This window comes from Tachyglossus aculeatus, chromosome 4 (genome assembly GCF_015852505.1).
Source record: "Tachyglossus aculeatus isolate mTacAcu1 chromosome 4, mTacAcu1.pri, whole genome shotgun sequence".
NCBI lineage: Eukaryota > Metazoa > Chordata > Mammalia > Monotremata > Tachyglossidae > Tachyglossus > Tachyglossus aculeatus.
In genome coordinates this window covers 114160598-114180074 of record NC_052069.1, presented here as the reverse complement: position 1 = coordinate 114180074, position 19477 = coordinate 114160598, and the positions used below count along the sequence as shown (strand labels likewise).

General features: G+C 46.4%; 1 protein-coding gene across 4 annotated transcripts in view; it reads left to right on the top strand.

Annotated features, from left to right (window-relative positions):
* Positions 1–829: 829 nt before the first annotated feature.
* Positions 830–19477, top strand: part of ABL1 (ABL proto-oncogene 1, non-receptor tyrosine kinase) — a 183565-nt gene continuing 164917 nt past the window's right edge. Inside the window, exons 1-2 of one of the 4 annotated variants that reach the window (XM_038746022.1) lie at positions 830–2425; positions 4576–4764. In XM_038746022.1, the coding sequence (XP_038601950.1) occupies positions 2413–2425; positions 4576–4764 (202 nt within the window). In that variant the 5' untranslated portion in view covers positions 830–2412. Of the gene's footprint in view, positions 2426–2946; positions 3065–4125; positions 4136–4398; positions 4413–4447; positions 4765–19477 lie in introns of those variants that run through there. The other 3 variants (XM_038746024.1, XM_038746025.1, XM_038746023.1) reach the window with 3 other exon arrangements.

Below are 19477 nucleotides of genomic sequence, written 5' to 3'. Positions count from 1 at the left end.
GGCACGTGAGGTTCAGCGGGGGCGTGGCGTCGCCGCGTGCGGGTCGCGGAGGGGCGTGGCCTCGCCGCGTACGTGCTGGGCGCGGGGCTCGAAGGGGGCGTGGCCTCACCTCGTACGTGCCGTCATTGGGGCGCGCCTCGCCGCGTGCGTGCCGTGCGTGGGCGTAGAGGGCGTGGCCTCGCCGCGTAGGGGGCGTGGCCTCGCCGCGTGCGGGGGCGTGAAGGGGCGTGGCCTCACCGCGCACGTGCCGTGGGCGGGGCGTGGAGGGGGAGTGGCCCCGCCTCGTGCGTGGGGCGTGGAGGGGCGTGGCCTCGCCGAGTACGCGCCGTGCGTGGAGGGGCGTACGGGGGGCGTGGCCTAGGCTCGCACGTGGGGTCCAGAGGGGGCGTGGCGTCACCGCGCGCGTGTCGGGGGCGGGGCGTGGCCTCACCGCGTACGTGCCTGCGCGGGGCGTGGAGGGGGCGTGGCCTCGCCGCGTGCGTGCCGTGCGCGGGGCGTGGAGGGGGAGTGGCCTCGCCGCTTGCGTGGGGCGTGGCCTCGCCGCGCAGGTGCCGTGCGTGGAAGGGCGTGCAGGGGGCGTGGCCTGGGCTCGCACGTGGGGTCCAGAGGGGGCGCGGCGTCACCGCCTACGTAACGTGGGCGGGGCGTCGAGGGGGCGTGGCCTCGCTGCGTGCGTGCCGTGCGTGGGGGGGGCGTGTCCCGGCCCCGTGCGTGCCGTGCGTCTGGCGCGACGGGGGGGGGGGCGTGCGGAGGGCCTGTCCGGCCCGTGATGGCGGCGGGGGGGGGGGCCCGCGGCCCATCGATCATCGCCCATCGATCTCCCGTCGATCGATCCGTGACGGTGCCTCCTTCCCCCCCCCCTCCTGCTACCGGATCGCCGCCCCTGGGCGCTTAGCACGGTGCCCCGCACTCCCCAAATACGCCCCACCGCATGAAGGACTGCGGAAGACCCCGTCCGTCCGTCCGTCCGTCCGTCCCCCTCAACACACCTCCAATTTGGGGGGCCCAAAGAGAAGACCCGGTTGAACGGATTGTCCCGCCCCCCGAGCTCCCCAGCCGTCCGGTTTCAAGGACAGTAATGCCGCCTGGGAAGCGCCTACTACGTGCCAAGCCCTGTGCCAAGCGCTGCGTGTCTCTCCCCGGCCCTCGGACCCGACGCTTGAAGCCCCACCGACTTCTCAAAGCTCCGCCAACAACAGTCCGTCCCGGTGCAGCCGGGCTCCCTCCATTCATTGCTTCATGATTATTATTATTATTTTCCTCCCCGGGAAAACCGGGAAAAGACAAAGAACTCCAAACTCGGATCGCCCCGGAGATGCTTTAGGTTAAAGCGATGGGAACTCACCTTTCCCTTGAGTCGGCTTGAAAGCCACATTTTTTTCCCCCCCTGTTGGGGGACAATTCACTTAATGACTGACCGCTCCATTAATTGCTGTATGATTATTTTTTTTCCCGGGAAAATCCAGGTCCTCTTCAGGAAAAGACAAAGAACTCCAAACTCGGATCGCCCCGGAGATGCTTTAGGTCAAAGTGACGGGAACTCACGTTTCCCTTGAGTCGGCTTGAAAACCACATTTTTTTTCCCCCCCGTTGGGGGACAATTCAGTTTATGACTGACCGCCCCATTCATTGCTTTATGATTATTTTTTTTTCCCGGGAAAATCCAGGTCCTCTTCAGGAAAAGACAAAGAACTCCAAACTCGGATCGCCCCGGAGATGCTTTAGGTCAAAGTGACGGGAACTCACGTTTCCCTTGAGTCGGCTTGAAAACCACATTTTTTTTTCCCCCCCGTTGGGGGACAATTCAGTTTATGACTGACCGCCCCATTCATTGCTTTATGATTATTTTTTTTTCCCGGGAAAATCCAGGTCCTCTTCAGGAAAAGACAAAGAACTCCAAACTCGGATCGCCCCGGAGATGCTTTAGGTTAAAGCGATGGGAACTCACCTTTCCCTTGAGTCGGCTTGAAAGCCACATTTTTTTCCCCCCCTGTTGGGGGACAATTCACTTAATGACTGACCGCTCCATTAATTGCTGTATGATTATTTTTTTTCCCGGGAAAATCCAGGTCCTCTTCAGGAAAAGACAAAGAACTCCAAACTCGGATCGCCCCGGAGATGCTTTAGGTCAAAGTGATGGGAACTCACCTTTCCCTTGAGTCGGCTTGAAAGCCACATTTTTTTTCCCCCTGTTGGGGGACAACTTATTTTATGACCAACCGCTCCATTCATTGCTTTGTGATTATTATTTTCCCCCCCGGGAAAATCCAGGTCCTCTTCAGGAAAAGACAAAGAACTCCAAACTCGGATCGCCCTGGAGATGCTTTAGATCAAAGTGGTGGGAACTCACCTTTCCCTTGAGTCGGCTCGAAAGCCACATTTTTTTCCCCCTGTTGGGGGACAATTCAGTTTATGACTGACCTCCGTAAGTGACTCTTTAAAAATTTTAAATGGTATCTGTTAAGCGCCCACTCTGTGTCAAGCACTGGGGTAGCTGAGGGCAGAGACTGTCCGGTGAATTCATTTCATGACTGACCTCCGTAAGTAATTTTTTTTTAATAGTATCTGTTAAGCGCCCACTCTGTGTCAAGCACTGGGGTAGCTCCAGCTTTGAGGGTAGAGACTGTCCGGTGAATTCATTTTATGACTGACCTCCGTAAGTGATTTTTTTTACTCTAAATGGTATCTGTTAAGCGCCCACTCTGTGTCAAGCACTGGGGTAGCTCCAGCTTTGAGGGCAGAGACGGTCCGGTGCATTCATTTTATGACTGACCTCCGTAAGTGATTTTTTTTTACTCTAAATGGCATCTGTTAAGCGCCCACTATGTGTCAAGCACTGGGGTAGCTCCAGCTTTGAGGACAGAGACGGTCCGGTGAATTCATTTTATGACTGACCTCTGTAAGTAATTTTTTTTAAATGGTATTCATTTGATGACTGACCTCCATAAGCAATTTTTTCTTAAATGGTATCTGTTAAGCTCCCACTCTGTGTCAAGCACTGGGGTAGCTCCAACTTTAACGAGGGCAGAGACTGTCCGGTGAATTCATTTTATGACTGACCTCCGTAATTAATTTTTTTTTTAAATGGCATTTGTTAAGCGCCCACTCCGTGCCAAGCACTGGGGTAGCTCCAGCTTTGAAGGCAGAGACTGTCTGGTGAATTCATTTTATGACTGACCTCTGTAAGTAATTTTTTTTAAATGGTATTCATTTGATGACTGACCTCCGTAAGCAATTTTTTTTTAAATGGTACTTGTTAAGCGCCCAGTATGTGTCAAGCACTGGGGTAGCTCCAACTTTAACGAGTACAGAGACTGTCCGGTGAATTCATTTTATGAAGGGGTAGGGACTGTCTCTATATGTTGCCAACTTGTACTTCCCAAGCGCTTAGTACAGTGCTCTGCACACAGTAAACACTCAATAAATACGATTGATGATGATGATGACTGACCTCCGTAAGTAATTTTTTTTTAAATGGTATTTGTTAAGCGCCCACTCTGTGTCAAGCACTGGGGTAGCTCCAGCTTTGAGGGCAGAGACGGTCCGGTGAATTCATTTTATGACTGACCTCCATAAGCAATATTTTTTTTTTAATGGTATTTGTTAAGCACCCACTCTGTGTCAAGCACTGGGGTAGCTCCAGCTTTGAGGGAGGAGACTGTCCGGTGAATTCATTTTATGACTGACCTCCATAAGTAATTTTTTTTAAATGGTATTCATTTTATGACTGACCTCCGTTAGCAATTTTTTTTTAAATGGTATTAAGCGCCCACTCTGTGTCAAGCACTGGGGTAGCTCCAGCTTTAACTAGGGCAGAGACTGTCCGGTGAATTCGTTTTATGACTGACCTCCGTAAGTAATTTTTTTTTAAATGGTATTTGTTAAGCGCCCACTCTGTGTCAAGCACTGGGGTAGCTCCAACTTTAACGAGGGCAGAGACTGTCCGGTGAATTTATTTTATGACTGACCTCTGTAAGTAATTTTTTTTAAATGGTATTCATTTTATGACTGACTTCCATAAGCAATTTTTTTAAAAAATGGTATTTGTTAAGCTTCCACTCTGTGTCAAGCACTGGGGTAGCTCCAGCTTTGAGGGCAGAGACTGTCCGGTGCATTCATTGCATGACTGACCTCCGTAAGCAATTTTTTAAAAATGGTATTCATTTTATGACTGACCTCCGTAAGCAATTTTTTTTTTAATGGTATTTGTTAAGCGCCCACTCTGTCAAGCACTGGGGTAGCTCCAGCTTTGAGGGCAGAGACTGTCCGGTGCATTCATTGCATGACTGACCTCTGTAAGCAATTTTTTTTTAAGTGGTATTTGTTAAGCGTCCACTCTGTGTCAAGCACTGGGATAGCTCCAGCTTTGAGGGCGGAGACGGTCCGGTGAATTCATTTTATGACTGACCTCCGTAAGTAATTTTTTTTTTAAATGGTATTTGTTAAGCGCCCACTCTGTGTCAAGCACTGGGGTAGATCCAGCTTTAACGAGGGCGGAGACGGTCCGGTGAATTCGTCCTGCAAATGCCGTGAACCAGAGACTAAAGCACCCTTCTCCTCCTGGGCTCCCCGAAGGTTTTGGAAGATCCGCGACCCTCTTCTTGGAAAGGGCGGCCCATCGGTACTTTATGGGGCAACAGCCTGGAAAAGTTCTTGGGGACCAGAGGCGACCAAGTTTGCCCGCCCTGCACTTTATCAAAGGAGCGGGGAAGAAGGAGCCATCGAGGCACGGAGGTCCACCCTGCAATGTCTTTGTGGAACATGGTAAGTGCCTTTCACTCTTGTGCCCAATTAATGTCGAGATGGTAAATTCAGGACAAAGTAGAAATGGGAGTGTGGCATCCCTTTCTTTTGTGGAACACGGTAAGTGCCCTTCACTGATGCTTCCTTCGGTCAAGATGGTAAATTCAGGACAAAGTAGAAATGGGAGTGTGGCACCCCTTTTTTAGTGGAACACGGTAAGTGCCCTTCACTGATGCTTTCCGTCATGTTGGTAAATTCAGGACAAAGTAGAAATGGTAGTGTGACACCCCTTTTTTTGTGGAACGCGATAACTGCCCTTCACTGATGCCTTCCGGCAAGATGGTAAATTCAGGACAAAGTAGAAATGGGAGTGTGGCACCCGTTTTTTGTGGAACACGGTAAGTGCCTTTCACTGATGCTTTCCGTCATGATGGTAAATTCAGGATAAAGTAGAAATGGGAGTGTGGCACCCCTTTTTTTGTGGAACACGGTAAGTGCCCTTCACTGATGCTTCCTTCCGTCAAGATGGTAAATTCAGGACAAAGTAGAAATGGGAGTGTGACACCCCTTTTTTTTTGTGGAACACGGTAAGTGCCCTTCACTGATGCTTTCCGTCATGATGGTAAATTCAGGACAAAGTAGAAATGGGAGTGTGGCACCCCTTTTTTTGTGGAACACGGTAAGCGCCCTTCACTGATGCTTTCCGTCATGATGGTAAATTCATTACAAAGTTGAAATGGGAGTATGGCACCCCTTTTTTTGTGGAACACGTTAAGTGCCCTTCACTGATGCTTCCTTCCATCAAGATGGTAAATTCAGGCCAAAGTACAAATGGAAGTGTGGCACCCCTTTTTTGTGGAACACAGTAAGTGCCCTTCACTGATGCTCCGGATTAATAATAATGGTGGTATTTGTTAAGCGCTTACTATGTGCGAAGCACTGTTCTAAGCGCTGGGGAAGATGCAAGGTGACCAGGTTGTCCCATGTGGGGCTCACAGTCTTAATCCCCATTTTACAGATGAGGTAACTGAGGCACGGAGAAGTTAAGTGGCTTTCCTGATGCCCAGACTGTAAATTCAGGACCAAGTAGAAACGGGAGTGTGGCACCCCTTTTTTGTGGAACACGGTAAGTGCCCTTCACCGATGCTCCGGATTAATGCCCAGATTGTAAATTCAGGACCAAGTAGAAATGGAAGTGTGGCACTCCTTTTTTGTGGAACACAGTAAGTGCTTTTCACGGTTGCCCCGGATTAATGTCGAGATTTAAGTTCAGGACAAAGTAAAACTGGTAGCGTGGCACCTTACGTGCAAATTCCTGTAGCGCCTATGTTTTAAAACATTGGGAAGGCTTTGATTAAAGAGAAATGGGTTTGTTCAAGCCCTAGTTGAGGCTATTTAGAGGATGTTCATCTTCATGTTGGTCTTGGACAAATGCTGAGACTTTGGACGTCAGGAACGCGACCGTTTATAATTGTTTACGTTACATGATCGATAAGGGTTTTCATATCCCTGAAACTATCTTCCACGCTACGGAATACTGCGTGTGAAAAGGAAAGGTGATTTCTGCGTGGCTCAGTGGAAAGAGCCCGGGCTTTGGAGTCAGAGGTCATGGGTTCGAATCCCGGCTCCGCCACTTGTCAGCTGGGTGACTTTGGGCAAGTCACTTCACTTCTCTGGGCCTCAGTTCCCTCGCCTGGAAAATGGGGTTTAAGTCTGTGAGCCCCCACGTGGGACAACTTGATTGCCTTGTATCTACCCCAGCGCTTAGAACAGTGCTTTGCACAGAGTAAGTGCTTAATACATGCCATCATTATTATTATTATTGGTATGACTTTTACCCCACTTCAAATTCTGCAGTTATTCACAAATGAAACTGTACTTCTTCTAGAGCACAGGCTAGTTTGTGGAGACTATGACAGCAGAGTTAGTTAACTTCCCCGAGCCTCAGTTCCCTCACCTGTAAAATGGGGATTAAGACTATGAGCCCCACGTGGGACAATTTGATCACCATGTATCCTCCCAGCGCTTAGAACAGTGCTCTGCACAAAGTAAGCGCTTAACAAATGCCATCAAAAAAAAAAAGTTAGTATGTGGTCTTCTGACACCACTTTGCGCTGAATAACAGGTGTGCGTTCGTGGGCGGTGTTGGACGCGGGGTACCGCACCCCGAATTTTCTTTAAATGCTGGGTTCCGCAAGAACACAATCCCACTCTCTGGCAGTTCTACTTACCATGTGAATTTATTTCCATAGTGCGCTTTCCAGCAGAAGATGGTTTCCAGTAGTTTTGGGGTTCGGGGATGTATGGTGAGGAGGTGAAGAGAGCAGACAAATAGGGCTGAGAATAAGCTGGAGCTTACCCTGAGGCCGACCCGTCTCCCACCCCCCGATTTCTCCTGTGATAAACAGCCGAGAATTCTCCTGGATAATAATGATGGTATTTGTTAAGTGCTTACTATGTTCCAAGCACTGTCCTAAGCGCTAGAGTAGACACAGGGTGATCGGTTGTCCCACGTGGGGCTCGCACTTTTAATTCCCATTTTACAGGTGAGGTAACTGAGGTCCAGAGCAGTGAAGTCCCTCCATCCCCCCGACCTTAGCTCCTTCCCTTCCCCACAGCACCTGTATATATGTATATATGTTTCATATTCAACATGAGAAGCAGCGTGGCTCAGTGGAAAGAGCCCGGGCTTTGGAGTCAGAGGTCATGGGTTCAAATCCTGGCTCCGCCACTTGTCAGCTGTGTGACTTTGGGCAAGTCACTTCACTTCTCTGGGCCTCAGTTCCCTCATCTGTAAAATGGGGATGAACACTGTGAGCCCCACGGGGGACAACCTGATCACCTTGTAAATTCCCCAGCGCTTAGAACAGTGCTCTGCGCATAGTAAGCGCTTAATAAATGCCATTATTATTATTATTATTATATGTTTGTACGGATTTATTACTCTGTTTATTTTACTTGGACATATTTATTCTACTTATTTTATTTTGTTAATACGTTTCGTTGTCTGTCTCCCCCTTCTAGACTGTGAGCCCGCTGTTGGGTAGGGACCGTCTCTATACATTGCCAACTTGGACTTCCCAAGCGCTTAGTCCAGTGCTCTGCACACAGTAAGCGCTCAATAAATACGATTGAATGAATGAATGAAAGTGACTTAGCCAAGGTCACACAGCCGACATGTGGCCGAGGCGGAATTAGAACCCACATCCTCTGGCTCCCAAGCCCGGGCGCTTTCCACTAAGCCAAGCTGCATGTTAAAGACCCCCTAAAACTTAATAAGGTTTTTAGGACTAGTTTCAAACGGCGGCAAAGGTTTAAAAGGTTCTCGTTCAGTGTGACTCCCCAAACTGATTTTAATACTTGCAGTCACAGCGTTAGTGGCGACACAGACAAAATAAGTTTTAGGGTTGCCTTCTTCCGGGACAAAAGTACTTCTAGCCAAGAAACTCTGTGAAGAATAGGTAGAATTTCTGAAGTTTCAGTTCCGTCTTCTAGGCGGAGGTTTTTGGGTGACCGCTCTACTCCCGATCATGAAATTTAATGTTTTTGGATCATCAAATAGGAAAATTTGAAATTTGAAAAGAAAAATCAATGAACGTTTTGCGGCAGGAAGACAGAGTGGGCTGGAATGATGGATAAATCAGGGATCGTGCAGCTATCTGACAGTTGATCTTACAGGAATGGGCAGATGGTAACTTTTTGCTAGAATGACTTGGGATCAAGAGGACAAGGCACGTATATGCAAGGAAAATTGGAAACTGTGACATTCATTCTTTCATTCAATCGTATTGAGCGCTTACTGTGTGCAGAGCACTGTACTAAGCGCTTGGGAAGTCCAAGTTGGCAACATATAGAGACAGTCCCTACCCAACAGCGGGCTCACAGTCTATCACACACTCTATATGTTCAGCCAGAGACATCAGTGATGACCAAAATAATATCATTTCAAGAGTAGTGGTTTCGTTTTGGATAGGAAAGTGTTCCGTGAACGTATTTATTTAAAACCTTCCTTCAAATCTGAAAAGTGGCATTTGGGTGGTATTGGGTCAAGGTTTTATAAGGTTTGGACTTTTTCGTATGAAGCTTTGAAAGATTTGCAGGAATACAGTCCCACAGGCAAAATTTTGTCTTGGGCAAGGCTAAAAACCCCGTCAGATGTTGGGAGGGAGGGACGGGGTGAGCGTGAGGAACTACGGGAGCGGCGATAACCAAGGCAGAAGATATTGCGAGAGAAGGCAAAGAAGGGGTACTTGAGTGAGGTGATCAATCAATCAATGGTATTTATCGTGATCAATCGGTCAATGCTATTTTATTTTGTTAGTATGTTCGGTTTTGTTCTCTGTCTCCCCCTTTTAGACTGCGAGCCCACTGTTGGGTAGGGACTGTCTCTATATGTTGCCAACTTGTACTTCCCAAGCGCTTAGTACAGTGCTCTGCACATAGTAAGCGCTCAATAAATACAATTGATGATGATGATGATGGAGAGCTTACTGGGCGCAGAGCACCGTACGGAGCACTTGGGAGAGAAGCAGCGTGGCTCAGTGGAAAGAGCCCGGGCTTGGGAGTCAGAGGTCATGGGTTCTAATCCGGCTCCGCCAATTGTCAGCCGTGTGGCCTTGGCCAAGTCACTTAACTTCTCTGGGCCTCAGGTACCTCATCTGTAAAATGGGGATTAAGTCTGTGAGCCCCACGTGGGACAACCTGATTACCTCGTATCCCCCCCAGCGCTTAGAACAGTGCTTTGCACATAGTAAGCGCTTAACAAATGCCATTATTATTATTATTGCAGTGTAACAGAGTTGGTAGACTTGTTCCCTGCCCAGTGAGCCTACAGTCTAGAAGAGAGACAGGAAGATTGGCATGAGACCTGATCAAGAGGAGCCCGGCTCTGATAATAATAATAATAGTGGCATTTGTTAAGCGCTTACTATGTGCGAAGCACTGTTCTAGGTGCTGGGGGGGGGGGATACAAGGTGATCAGGTTGTCCCACGGGGGGCTCACAGTCTTAATCCCAATTTTACAGATGAGGGAACTGAGGCTCAGAGAAGTGAAGTGACTTGCCCAAGGTCACACAGCAGACATGTGGCAGAGTCGGGATTAGAACCCATGACCTCTGACTCCCAAGCCCGGGCTCTTTCCACGGAGCCACGCTGCTTCTGCCGATGACCTCTTCCCGGCTCCTCCTGGCTGACGGGGAGAGAGACTGGTCTCCATCTGACACTTCTTGGCTGCACCTCTCCCTTGTTGCTCCTTCCTGAAGTTCTATTATTATTATTATTATTATTATTATTATTATTATTATTATTATTATTATTGTTGTTGTTGTTGTTGTTGTTGTTGTATTTGTTAAGCACTTACTATGTGCCAAGCAGTGTTCTTAGCACCGGGGTAGATACAAGGTCACCAGCTTGTCCCACGTGGGGCTCACCGTCTTCACCCCCATTTTACAGATGAGGGAACTGAGGCTCAGAGAAGTGAAGTGACCTGTCCAGGGTCACACAGCAGATGCGTGGCGGAGCCAGGATTAGAACCCACATCCTCTGACTCCCGAGCCCGGGCTCTTTTTCTGTAAGCCAGCTCTTGGCCTGCTCTTGCTCGGCCTGTCCCCCCACTCCCCCACCCCAGTCCCTCCTCTGGGACAGCTGCAGGTCGGTTACCGGTAGATCACAATGGTTGTACATATTTATTACTCTATTTATTTATTTATTTATTTTACTTGTACATTTCTATCCTATTTATTTTATTTTGTTGGTATGTTTGGTTCTGTTCTCTGTCTCCCCCTTTTAGACTGTGAGCCCACTGTTGGGTAGGGACTGTCTCTATGTGTTGCCAATTTGTACTTCCCAAGCGCTTAGTACAGTGCTCTGCACATAGTAAGCGCTCAATAAATACGATTGATTGATTGATTGATTGATCACAAACTTCTGGTCCATAAGTTAGAGTTAATTCACCGTATTTTACATCCTCCAGTCGAAGCAGAACATCTCACCTGAACTACCAAGTATCTGATTGCTGATTTAATTCCTTTTGAAGCCAGTCGTGTGGGACTTTAGATTACTGTCAGTCCCAAGAGAACTGTAGCATTTTAAAATTCCATGCTAATACCTTTGCATTCATGCAGTTGATAGGGACACTCCTCCCAGCTCTGCCACTTGCCTGCTGTGTGAACTTGGACTAGTGACTTAATGTCTCTGAACCTCAGTTTCCCCATCTGTAAAAAGGGGATTCAGGACCTGCTGTCCCTCCTACTTGAGTCCCACGAGGGACCAGAATTGTCCGACCTGATTATCTTGTATCTCCCTATCTCGTATCCGAGAAGCTGCGCGGCTTTTAGTGGAAAGAGCCAGAGAAGCTGCGTGGCTTCGTGGAAAATTTGAAAATTTATATGTTGCCAATTTGTACTTCCCAAGCGCTTCGTACAGTGCTCTGCACATAGTAAGCGCTCAATAAATACGATTGAGGATGATGATGATGAGGTCGTGGGTTCTAATCCTGGCTCCGCCACTTGGCAGCTCTGTGACTTTGGGCAAGTCGCTTCGCTGTTCGGTGCCTCAGTGACCTCATCTGTAAAATGGGGATTAGGACTGTGAGCCCCATGTGGGACAACCTGATAATAATAATGATGATGGTATTTGTTAAGTGCTTACTATGTGCAAAGCACTGTTCTAAGCGCTGGGGAGGTTACAAGGCGATTTGCCCCAGTGCTTAGAACCAGCGCTTGGCACATAGTAAGCACTTAACAAATACCAACATTACCCCAGCACTTAATTCAAAGACCTCAGCCTATAGTAAATGCTTAACAATTGCCACAGTTATCAGTACTCTTATTCAAAGACTATTTTTGCTTTTTTATATTTGGCTTCTCTCTTTTAAACTTTTTTACACATTGTGCCTTAGTGTGTTTTTTTCCCCCTTTGGAGAATTAATATTTTCATTTCTAAAAGCTTCATTCTTAAAAACTTTCAAGCTTTTAATAACAGGTTTTTATATTTCATAACATCCTTTTTTTCATTCATTCAGTCGAATTTATTGAGCGCTTACTGTGTGCAGAGCACTGTACTAAGCACTCGGGAAGTACAGGTTGGCAGCATATAGAGGCGGTCCTTTCCCAACGACGGGCTCACAGTCTAGAAGGGGGAGACAGACAACAGAACAAAACTCGCGGACAGGTGTCAAGTCATCAGAATAAATAGAAATAAAGCTAGGTGCACATCATTAACAAAATAAATAGAATAGTAAATATGGACAAGTAAAATAGAGTAATCTGTACAAACATATATAGAGGTGCTGTGGGGAGGGGAAGGAGGTAGGGCGGGGGGGATGGGGAGGAGGAGAGGAAAAAGGGGGCTCAGTCTGGGAAGGCCCCTTGGAGGAGGTGAGCTCTCAGTCGGGCCTTACGTTAATTCACCGTATTTACATTTTCCAGTCAAAGCAAAACATCTCACCTGAGCTACCAAGTATCTGATTTCTGATTTAATTCCTTTTGAAGCCAGTCGTGTGGGACTTTAGAGTACTGTCAGTCCTGAGAGAACTGTAGCATTTTAAAAGTGGAAACATTGTCAAGGAAGGTGTACTTAGCGCGCAGATTTGGGCATTTCACCCCGCTAAAATTTCCACCAAGGCCACCTGAGGCATCATGGCCTAGCGGAAAGAGCTTGGTTCTGGAAGTCCGAGGACCTGGGTTCTGATCCTGACTCTGCCACTTACTTGCCGTGTAACCCTGGGCAAGTCACTACGATTCTCTGGGCTTCAGCATAGTAAGCGCTCAATAAATACGATTGATGATGATGATGATCTGCAAAATGGGGATTCAGTACCTGTTCTCCCTCTTATTTAGACTGTGGGCCACACGTGCATCTTACCCAAGTGCTTAGTTCAGTGCTCAGCATATTAAGCTATGTGTTAAGTAAGCACTTAACAAATACTACTACCATTATTATTATTATTCAATTGTATAGTAATAATAGTGGGTGGTAGTAGTATTCGTATTATTTGTACGATAAATTTAGGGCATCCCATCAAGTCTATCCGAAAGAAGTGTGTGGAGAACTGATTGGGTCGCAATAGCGAAGAATTCCCTCTGGGCCTTTAGGTTAGGCATTGAAAATCATCATCAGTCGTATTTACTGAGCGCTTACTATGTGCAGAGCACTGTACTAAGCGCTTGGGAAGTACAAATTGGCAACATATAGAGACAGTCCCTACCCAACATTGGGCTCACAGTCTAAAAAGACATTGAAAATGTCTCGCGAAAGCTAGATACAGGCAGTCCTTGGACTTTTGACGCGACTGGTTTCTGAAAACTGTGCCTTAAAGTCGAGGTGTAAGATCGGAACCACCCAGATCTCTGGCCTCTCCCCCTCCACGCCTTGCCCCTCTTTACACTTGCATTTTATATCTTCCTTCTCCCATTGCCGCTTTAGAAATTATTTCCTGTGCCCATGGAGCAAATGCCATAAGGGCGGCGTATGTCGTAAGATCGAAAGTGATGGGTTGTAAAGATGAAACAGAGCGCACGCCGAGAATAAGGGCTGTTTGCCATAACCAGAACTACCTTTATTTAGAGGACACTTAACCTTTAGTACAGTACTGCGCTTAGAAGAATGCCTAGCCCATCGTAAGAGCTTAACAAATACCATAAAAAGGAACAAGAAAACCAAAAGACCCACCTTTTTAAGTTCTACCCCTACTCCCAATGAAAGAGCCTAAAATAAGTAGCTAAATAAGCCTTTTTTTATTGTAAGGCTCTTCAGCAATTGGGTCCTGACATTTATTCTTTCCTGAATGCTTGAACATATGTATTTTTTTCTACTTCCTCCTTCCCTTAAGCGTGCCATTATGGAGAATTGATATTTCGTTTCCTCTCAACCCCTTGAATGTACTCTCTTTTTCTCCTTTCCTCCGGCCTCCCCTCACTAACACGTGCCAACAGAACAAGGGAATGAAACTGATCCATGGAAATTATATGTTGCCGTTCTCCTCCACTCGGCCACAACTGTTTTCCCTATTTTTTTTTTCCGGCCTTAGTAGAGCAAAGGCATTTGGAGACCAAGTTATCAGTTCTCGCATGCCTTGAAGTTACTTAACCTAGAGTGCTGCTGAATTCAAGACTGTGTTGAAGCGATCCTAGGGCGCGTTGATCCGCTTTTGATTTTTTTTTGTCTTCCGAAACACTGCTGGAGTGTAAGGTAACCGTGTTCCCTCTTAGAAAGTTCATTTGAAGGTGGTGTCAATGTTATGTTGCCAATTTGTACTTCCCAAGCGCTTAGTACAGTGCTCTGCACACAGTAAGCGCTCAATAAATACGATTGATGATGATGATGGTGTCGAGTTGAAGCGGAGCAAGCAAATTCGGCAAACTCTCAAATGTCTGGTGGCCCCCGAGGACTTGTAATTTAATGAGTATACAGAAAGAGAAGCGGCGTGGCATAGTGGAAGGAGCACGGGCCTGAGAGAGAATAATAATAATAATAATAATGATGATGGTATTTGTTAAGTGTTTACTATGTGCAATGCACTGTTCTAAGCGCTGGGGAGGTTACAAAGCGATCAGGTTGTCCCACGGGGGGCTCACAGTTTTATTCCCCATTTTACAGACGAGGTAACTGAGGAACAGAGAAGGGAAGTGACTTGGCCAAAGTCACACAGCTGACAGTTGCCGGAGCCGGGATTTGAACCCATGACCTCTGACTGCAAAGCCTGGGCTCGGTCCACTGAGCCACGCTGCTTCTCTTTCCGTATACTAATTAAATTCCAAGAGAACCTGGGTTCTAATCCTGGCTCTACCAGTTGCTGGCCGTGTGACCTTGGGCAAGTCACAGCTTCACTGTGCCTCAGTTTCCTCACTGTAAAATGGGGATTCAGTACTCCCTCCTACTGAAGGCTGTGAGCCCCATGCGGGACAGGGACCGTGTCCAACTTTGACTAGTTCGTACCCCAGCGCTTAGAAGACTGACACATAGTAAGGGCTCAACAAGGACCAAAGAAAATAAACCAACAAAGAGGCTCTAATTTTTACACGGTTCTTTGTGTTTGTTGGAATAACTTCAGCATTTGAAAATTTTTATTTCATATTTGTTACGTGCTTACTGTGTCAAGCACTGTAGTAAGCGCCTAACAAATACCGTTTTTAAACAAAGTGCTCCGGTAGGTAATAATAATGATGGCATTTATTAAGTGTTTACTATGTGCAAAGCACTGTTCTAAGCACTGGGGAGGTTACAAGGTGATCAGGTTGTCCCACGTGGGGCTCACAGTCTTCATCCCCATTTTACAGATGAGGTAACTGAGGCACAGAGAAGTCAAGTGACTTTCCCAAAGTCACACAGCTGACAATTGGCGGAGCCTGGATTTGAACCCATGACCTCTGACTCCAAAGCCCGGGCTGTTTCCACTGAGCCACACTGCTTCTCTGAAGGTACAGGGTGGCTTAGTGAGGATCAGCGTGGCTTAGTGAATAGAACACGGGCCTGGCGGTCCGAAGGACCTGAATTCTAATCCTGACTCTGCCACATGTTTTCTGTGTGACCTTGGACAAGTTGCTTAACTTCTCTGGGCCTCAGTTACCTCATCTGTAAAATGGGGATTTAAAGTGTGAGTGCGTAGAACAGTGCTCGGCACATTCATTCATTCATTCATTCAATCGTATTTATTGAGCGCTTACTGTGTGCAGAGCACTGTACTAAGCGCTTGGGAAGTGCAAGTCGGCAACATAGAGAGACGGTCCCTACCCAACAACGGGCTCACAGTCTAGAAGGGGGAGACAGACAACAAAACAAAACGTGTAGACCGGTGTCAAAACCGTCAGAATAAATAGAATTATAGCTATATGCACATCATTAATAAAATAGAGTGGTAAACACATACAAGTAAAATAGATTAATAAATTTATACAAATATATGCAAGTGCTTTGGGGAGGGGAAGGAGGTAAGGGATGGGAGGCCATGGGGAGGGGAGGAGGAGAGGAAAAAGAGGGCTCAGTCTGGGTAAGCACTTAACAAATGCTATTATTATTATTATTATTATACAAGATAATCACATTAGACCAAGTTCCTGTCCCACATGGAGTTCACAATCTAAACTGGAGAGGGAAGGATTTAATCCCCATTTTACAGATACAGTGAGGCAAAGATAAATTACTTGCCCAAGGTCACTCAGCAGGCATTTGGCAGAGCCGGGATTAGAACCCAGGTCCTCTGATTCCCAGGCCAGTGCTCTTTTCGCTAGGCCAAGCTGTTTCTCCAGGCTATACTGCTTCCCCAGTTGAAATTGTATTCCTGGTTGACAGGAGTAAGACATTTAGTACAGTGCTCTGCACACAGTAAGCGCTCAATAAATGTGATTGATTGATTCCCTGTAACTTCTTAAATAGAAATAACAGCTATTCTCTGGGAATCCTTTGCTCATTCTGCTGTTACTTTTCTTATCTCTTTTATTTTTCAAGTTTCCTAATCAGTTGATTTGTTAATACATTTCGTCGCCTGTCAAAGTGAGCTAAAAAGTGTTCGGGACTTGTCAGTTGACGGTTTTGCATAAATACTGAATTGTGTCTAAATTTATACAAAAAACGTCTTAGGAATTTGAGACTCCTTTTCACACCTACTGAGTAAGCAGTGGCGTTTATTAAGCAGTAAGGTGGGAAGAGCCCCTTACAGCCTAGTGGGGTATATAGGCGTTTAAACGAGAGTTAGGGGAAACAGTCGAATATGGGGATATGGATATATACATACATTTGTACTTCCCAAGCGCTTAGTACAGTGCTCTGCACATAGTAAGCGCTCAATAAATACGATTGAGGATGATGATGATGCTGTGATATTAGGGGTGGGGTGAAGTACTCAAGAGTTTAGGGGCCACAGGGTGGTCTGGTGGTAAGAGCCCGAGCCTTGGAGGCCGAGGACCTGGGTTCTAATCCTAGCTCTGCCAGTTCCCGGCTGTGTGACCCTAGGTAAGCCGCCGAACTTCTCTGTGCCTCAGTTTCCTCACCTGTAAAATGGGGATTCAGTACCTGTTCTCCCTCCTATTTAGATGGCGAGCCCCATGAGGGACAGGGGCTGTGCCCAGCCCGATAACCTGCATCTCCCACAGTGCTTAGGTCAGTGCTTGACACGTAGTAAAGAAGCAGCGTGACTTAGTGGATAAAGCACCGGCTGGGGAGCCCGAAGGTAACACATGCCTGCTGTGTGACCTTGGGCAGGTCACTTAACATCTCTGGGCCTCAGTGACCTCATCTGTAAAAAGGGGATTAGGAGTGTGAGCCCCATGTGGGACAGGAACTGTGCCCAACCTGATTACATATTTATTTGTATGTATTTATTACTCTATTTATTTATGTATTTATTTATTTATTTTGCTTGTACATATCTATCCTATTTATTTTATTTTGTTAATATGTTCTGTTTTGTTCTCTGTCTCCCCCTTCTAGACTGTGAGCCCACTGTTGGGTAGGGACCGTCTCTATACGTTGCCAGCTTGTACTTCCCAAGCGCTTAGTACAGTGCTCTGCACACAGTAAGCGCTCAATAAATACGATTGATTGATTGATTAACTTGTATCTACTTCAGTGTTTAGAACAGTGCTTGCACATCATAGCGCTTTACAAGTACCGTAGTTATGATTATTATTAATACTACTACTACTACTAATAATAATAATGCAAATCCAAGTGCATAGGTGATGCCGAAGGGATGGAGACTAAAGTGTGGAGATGAGAGGTTACTCAGGAAGGCCTATTGTTTGGGAGTAAGCTTCTTGTGGGGAGGGAATGTTATCGTTTATTGTTGTGTTGTACTTTCCCAAGCACTTAGCACAGTGCTCTGCACACAGGAAGCACTCAATAAATACGATTTAAAGAATGGAGGAGATATGATTTTAATAGCAGCATGGCTTAGTGGATAGGGCGCGAGCCTGAGTGTCAAAAGATCATAGGTTCTCTCCCGCTTGTCTGCTGGGTGACCTTGGGCAGATCACTTCACTTCTCTGGGCCTCAGTTGCCTCCTCTGTAAAATGGGGATTCAGTACCTTTTCTCCTTCCTACATAGACCCGTGAGCCCTATGTGGGTCAGGGACTCCGTCCAACCTGATGATCGGGTATCTATCCCAGCGCTTTGTAAAGGCACATAGGAAGTACTTAACAAATACCACAGTTAGTATTTTTGTTTTTACTAGTATTATTATCATGTTCCAGACTTCCGTTGTCAACAACCATAATGATACTTTTTGCTTCTCCAGCTCTTGTGACTTGCGTTTGTAGTCTCCTCTGTTAGATTGTCCACTCCTTGAGGGCAGGGATTATGTCTCACTCGTTTGTACTATCCCAGGCACTTTGACCAGTGCTTTGCAATCAATAGGTGGCCAATAAATACTGTTGATTAATTGGGTATTACACTTTGTTGAGTATATTATAAGCAATTTCTTATATCCAGAGAAACACTGCGCGACCGGGCCTGCATTAGACATTGAGCCTTAACGTTAAAGTTCAAGGTGGCTGTCTTTTACTCGGCATTATTGTTAGAGAATATCGTTGTTGGGGGTTCTAGGCATATTGCCAGCCTGCGAGCCAACGCGGTAAAATGGAGAGTCTCTTGACGAAAGGTGGGTCGGATTTTAGCTTTGTCAAGAGAAGCAACGTGGCCTAGTTGAACCTTTTAGACTGTGAGCCCACTGCTGGGTAGGGACTGTCTCTATATGTTGCCAACTTGTACTTCCCAAGCGCTTAGTACAGTGCTCTGCACACAGTAAACGCTCAATAAATATGATTGATGATGAAAGAACGCGGGTCTGGGAATCACTGGACCGGGGTTTTAATCCTGGCCCTCCCCCTCTTGTCTCCTGGATAACCTTGGACAAGTCACTTGACTTCTCTAGGACTCGTTTTTCTCATCTATAAAATGGGGATTAAATACCTGTTCTCCCTTCTCCTTAGATTGTGAACCCCGTGTAGTTCCGGAATTGTGTCCAACCTGATTGCTTTTTATGTACCCTAGAGCCCAGTACTGTGTCTGGCACGCTGTAAGTGCTTAGCAAATACTATTATTATCACGTGCAGCATTGGGTAGTGTTACTTCTCAGTAAAATCCGTATTTCTGTTACTCATTCCCATCTGTTGGTTTGGGGTTTTTTTTTGCCTCTTAGATGGGCCAGTCAGTTGAAATGACATTCAACACTCCATTGCTTGAATAGAATGGGAAAGTTTTCCCTGTATAGAAAATGCTTATTTGATCATTCCACACATTAGCACAATTCTATCCTTGGTGTGCTGTCAGATAGAGAGAGAGGTATTTTCGTTTTACAACTTTAACTCAGGATAAAAGACGAACAGAGTTTCGAAGAATGGTGAGGGAAGTGGACTTTCACTTCCTAACTCTTCGTGGTAGACTAAATAATCTGTCTGTGTTGGTCCGACTTCTAAGAAATGAAGAAAGCCATTCTTTAGCAGAAGTTGCCTTTCTGCAGTCTGTTTTGCCTCCTGTCTGTTCTGTTTCTTCGTATCTGGGAGTGTGATGGCAATTTCTGCTCCTATTTACAAGTTTTTTATGCCATGCGGTACCTTTGTTAGTCAACAACTGCTTTAACACCTGTTTAGTGTGTACCATTCAATTGGATGCATAAATAATAATAATAATAATAATGTTGGTATTTGTTAAGTGCTTACTATATGCTGAGTGCTGTTTTAAGCACTAGGGTAATCAATCAATCGTATTTATTGAGCGCTTACTATGTGCAGAGCACTG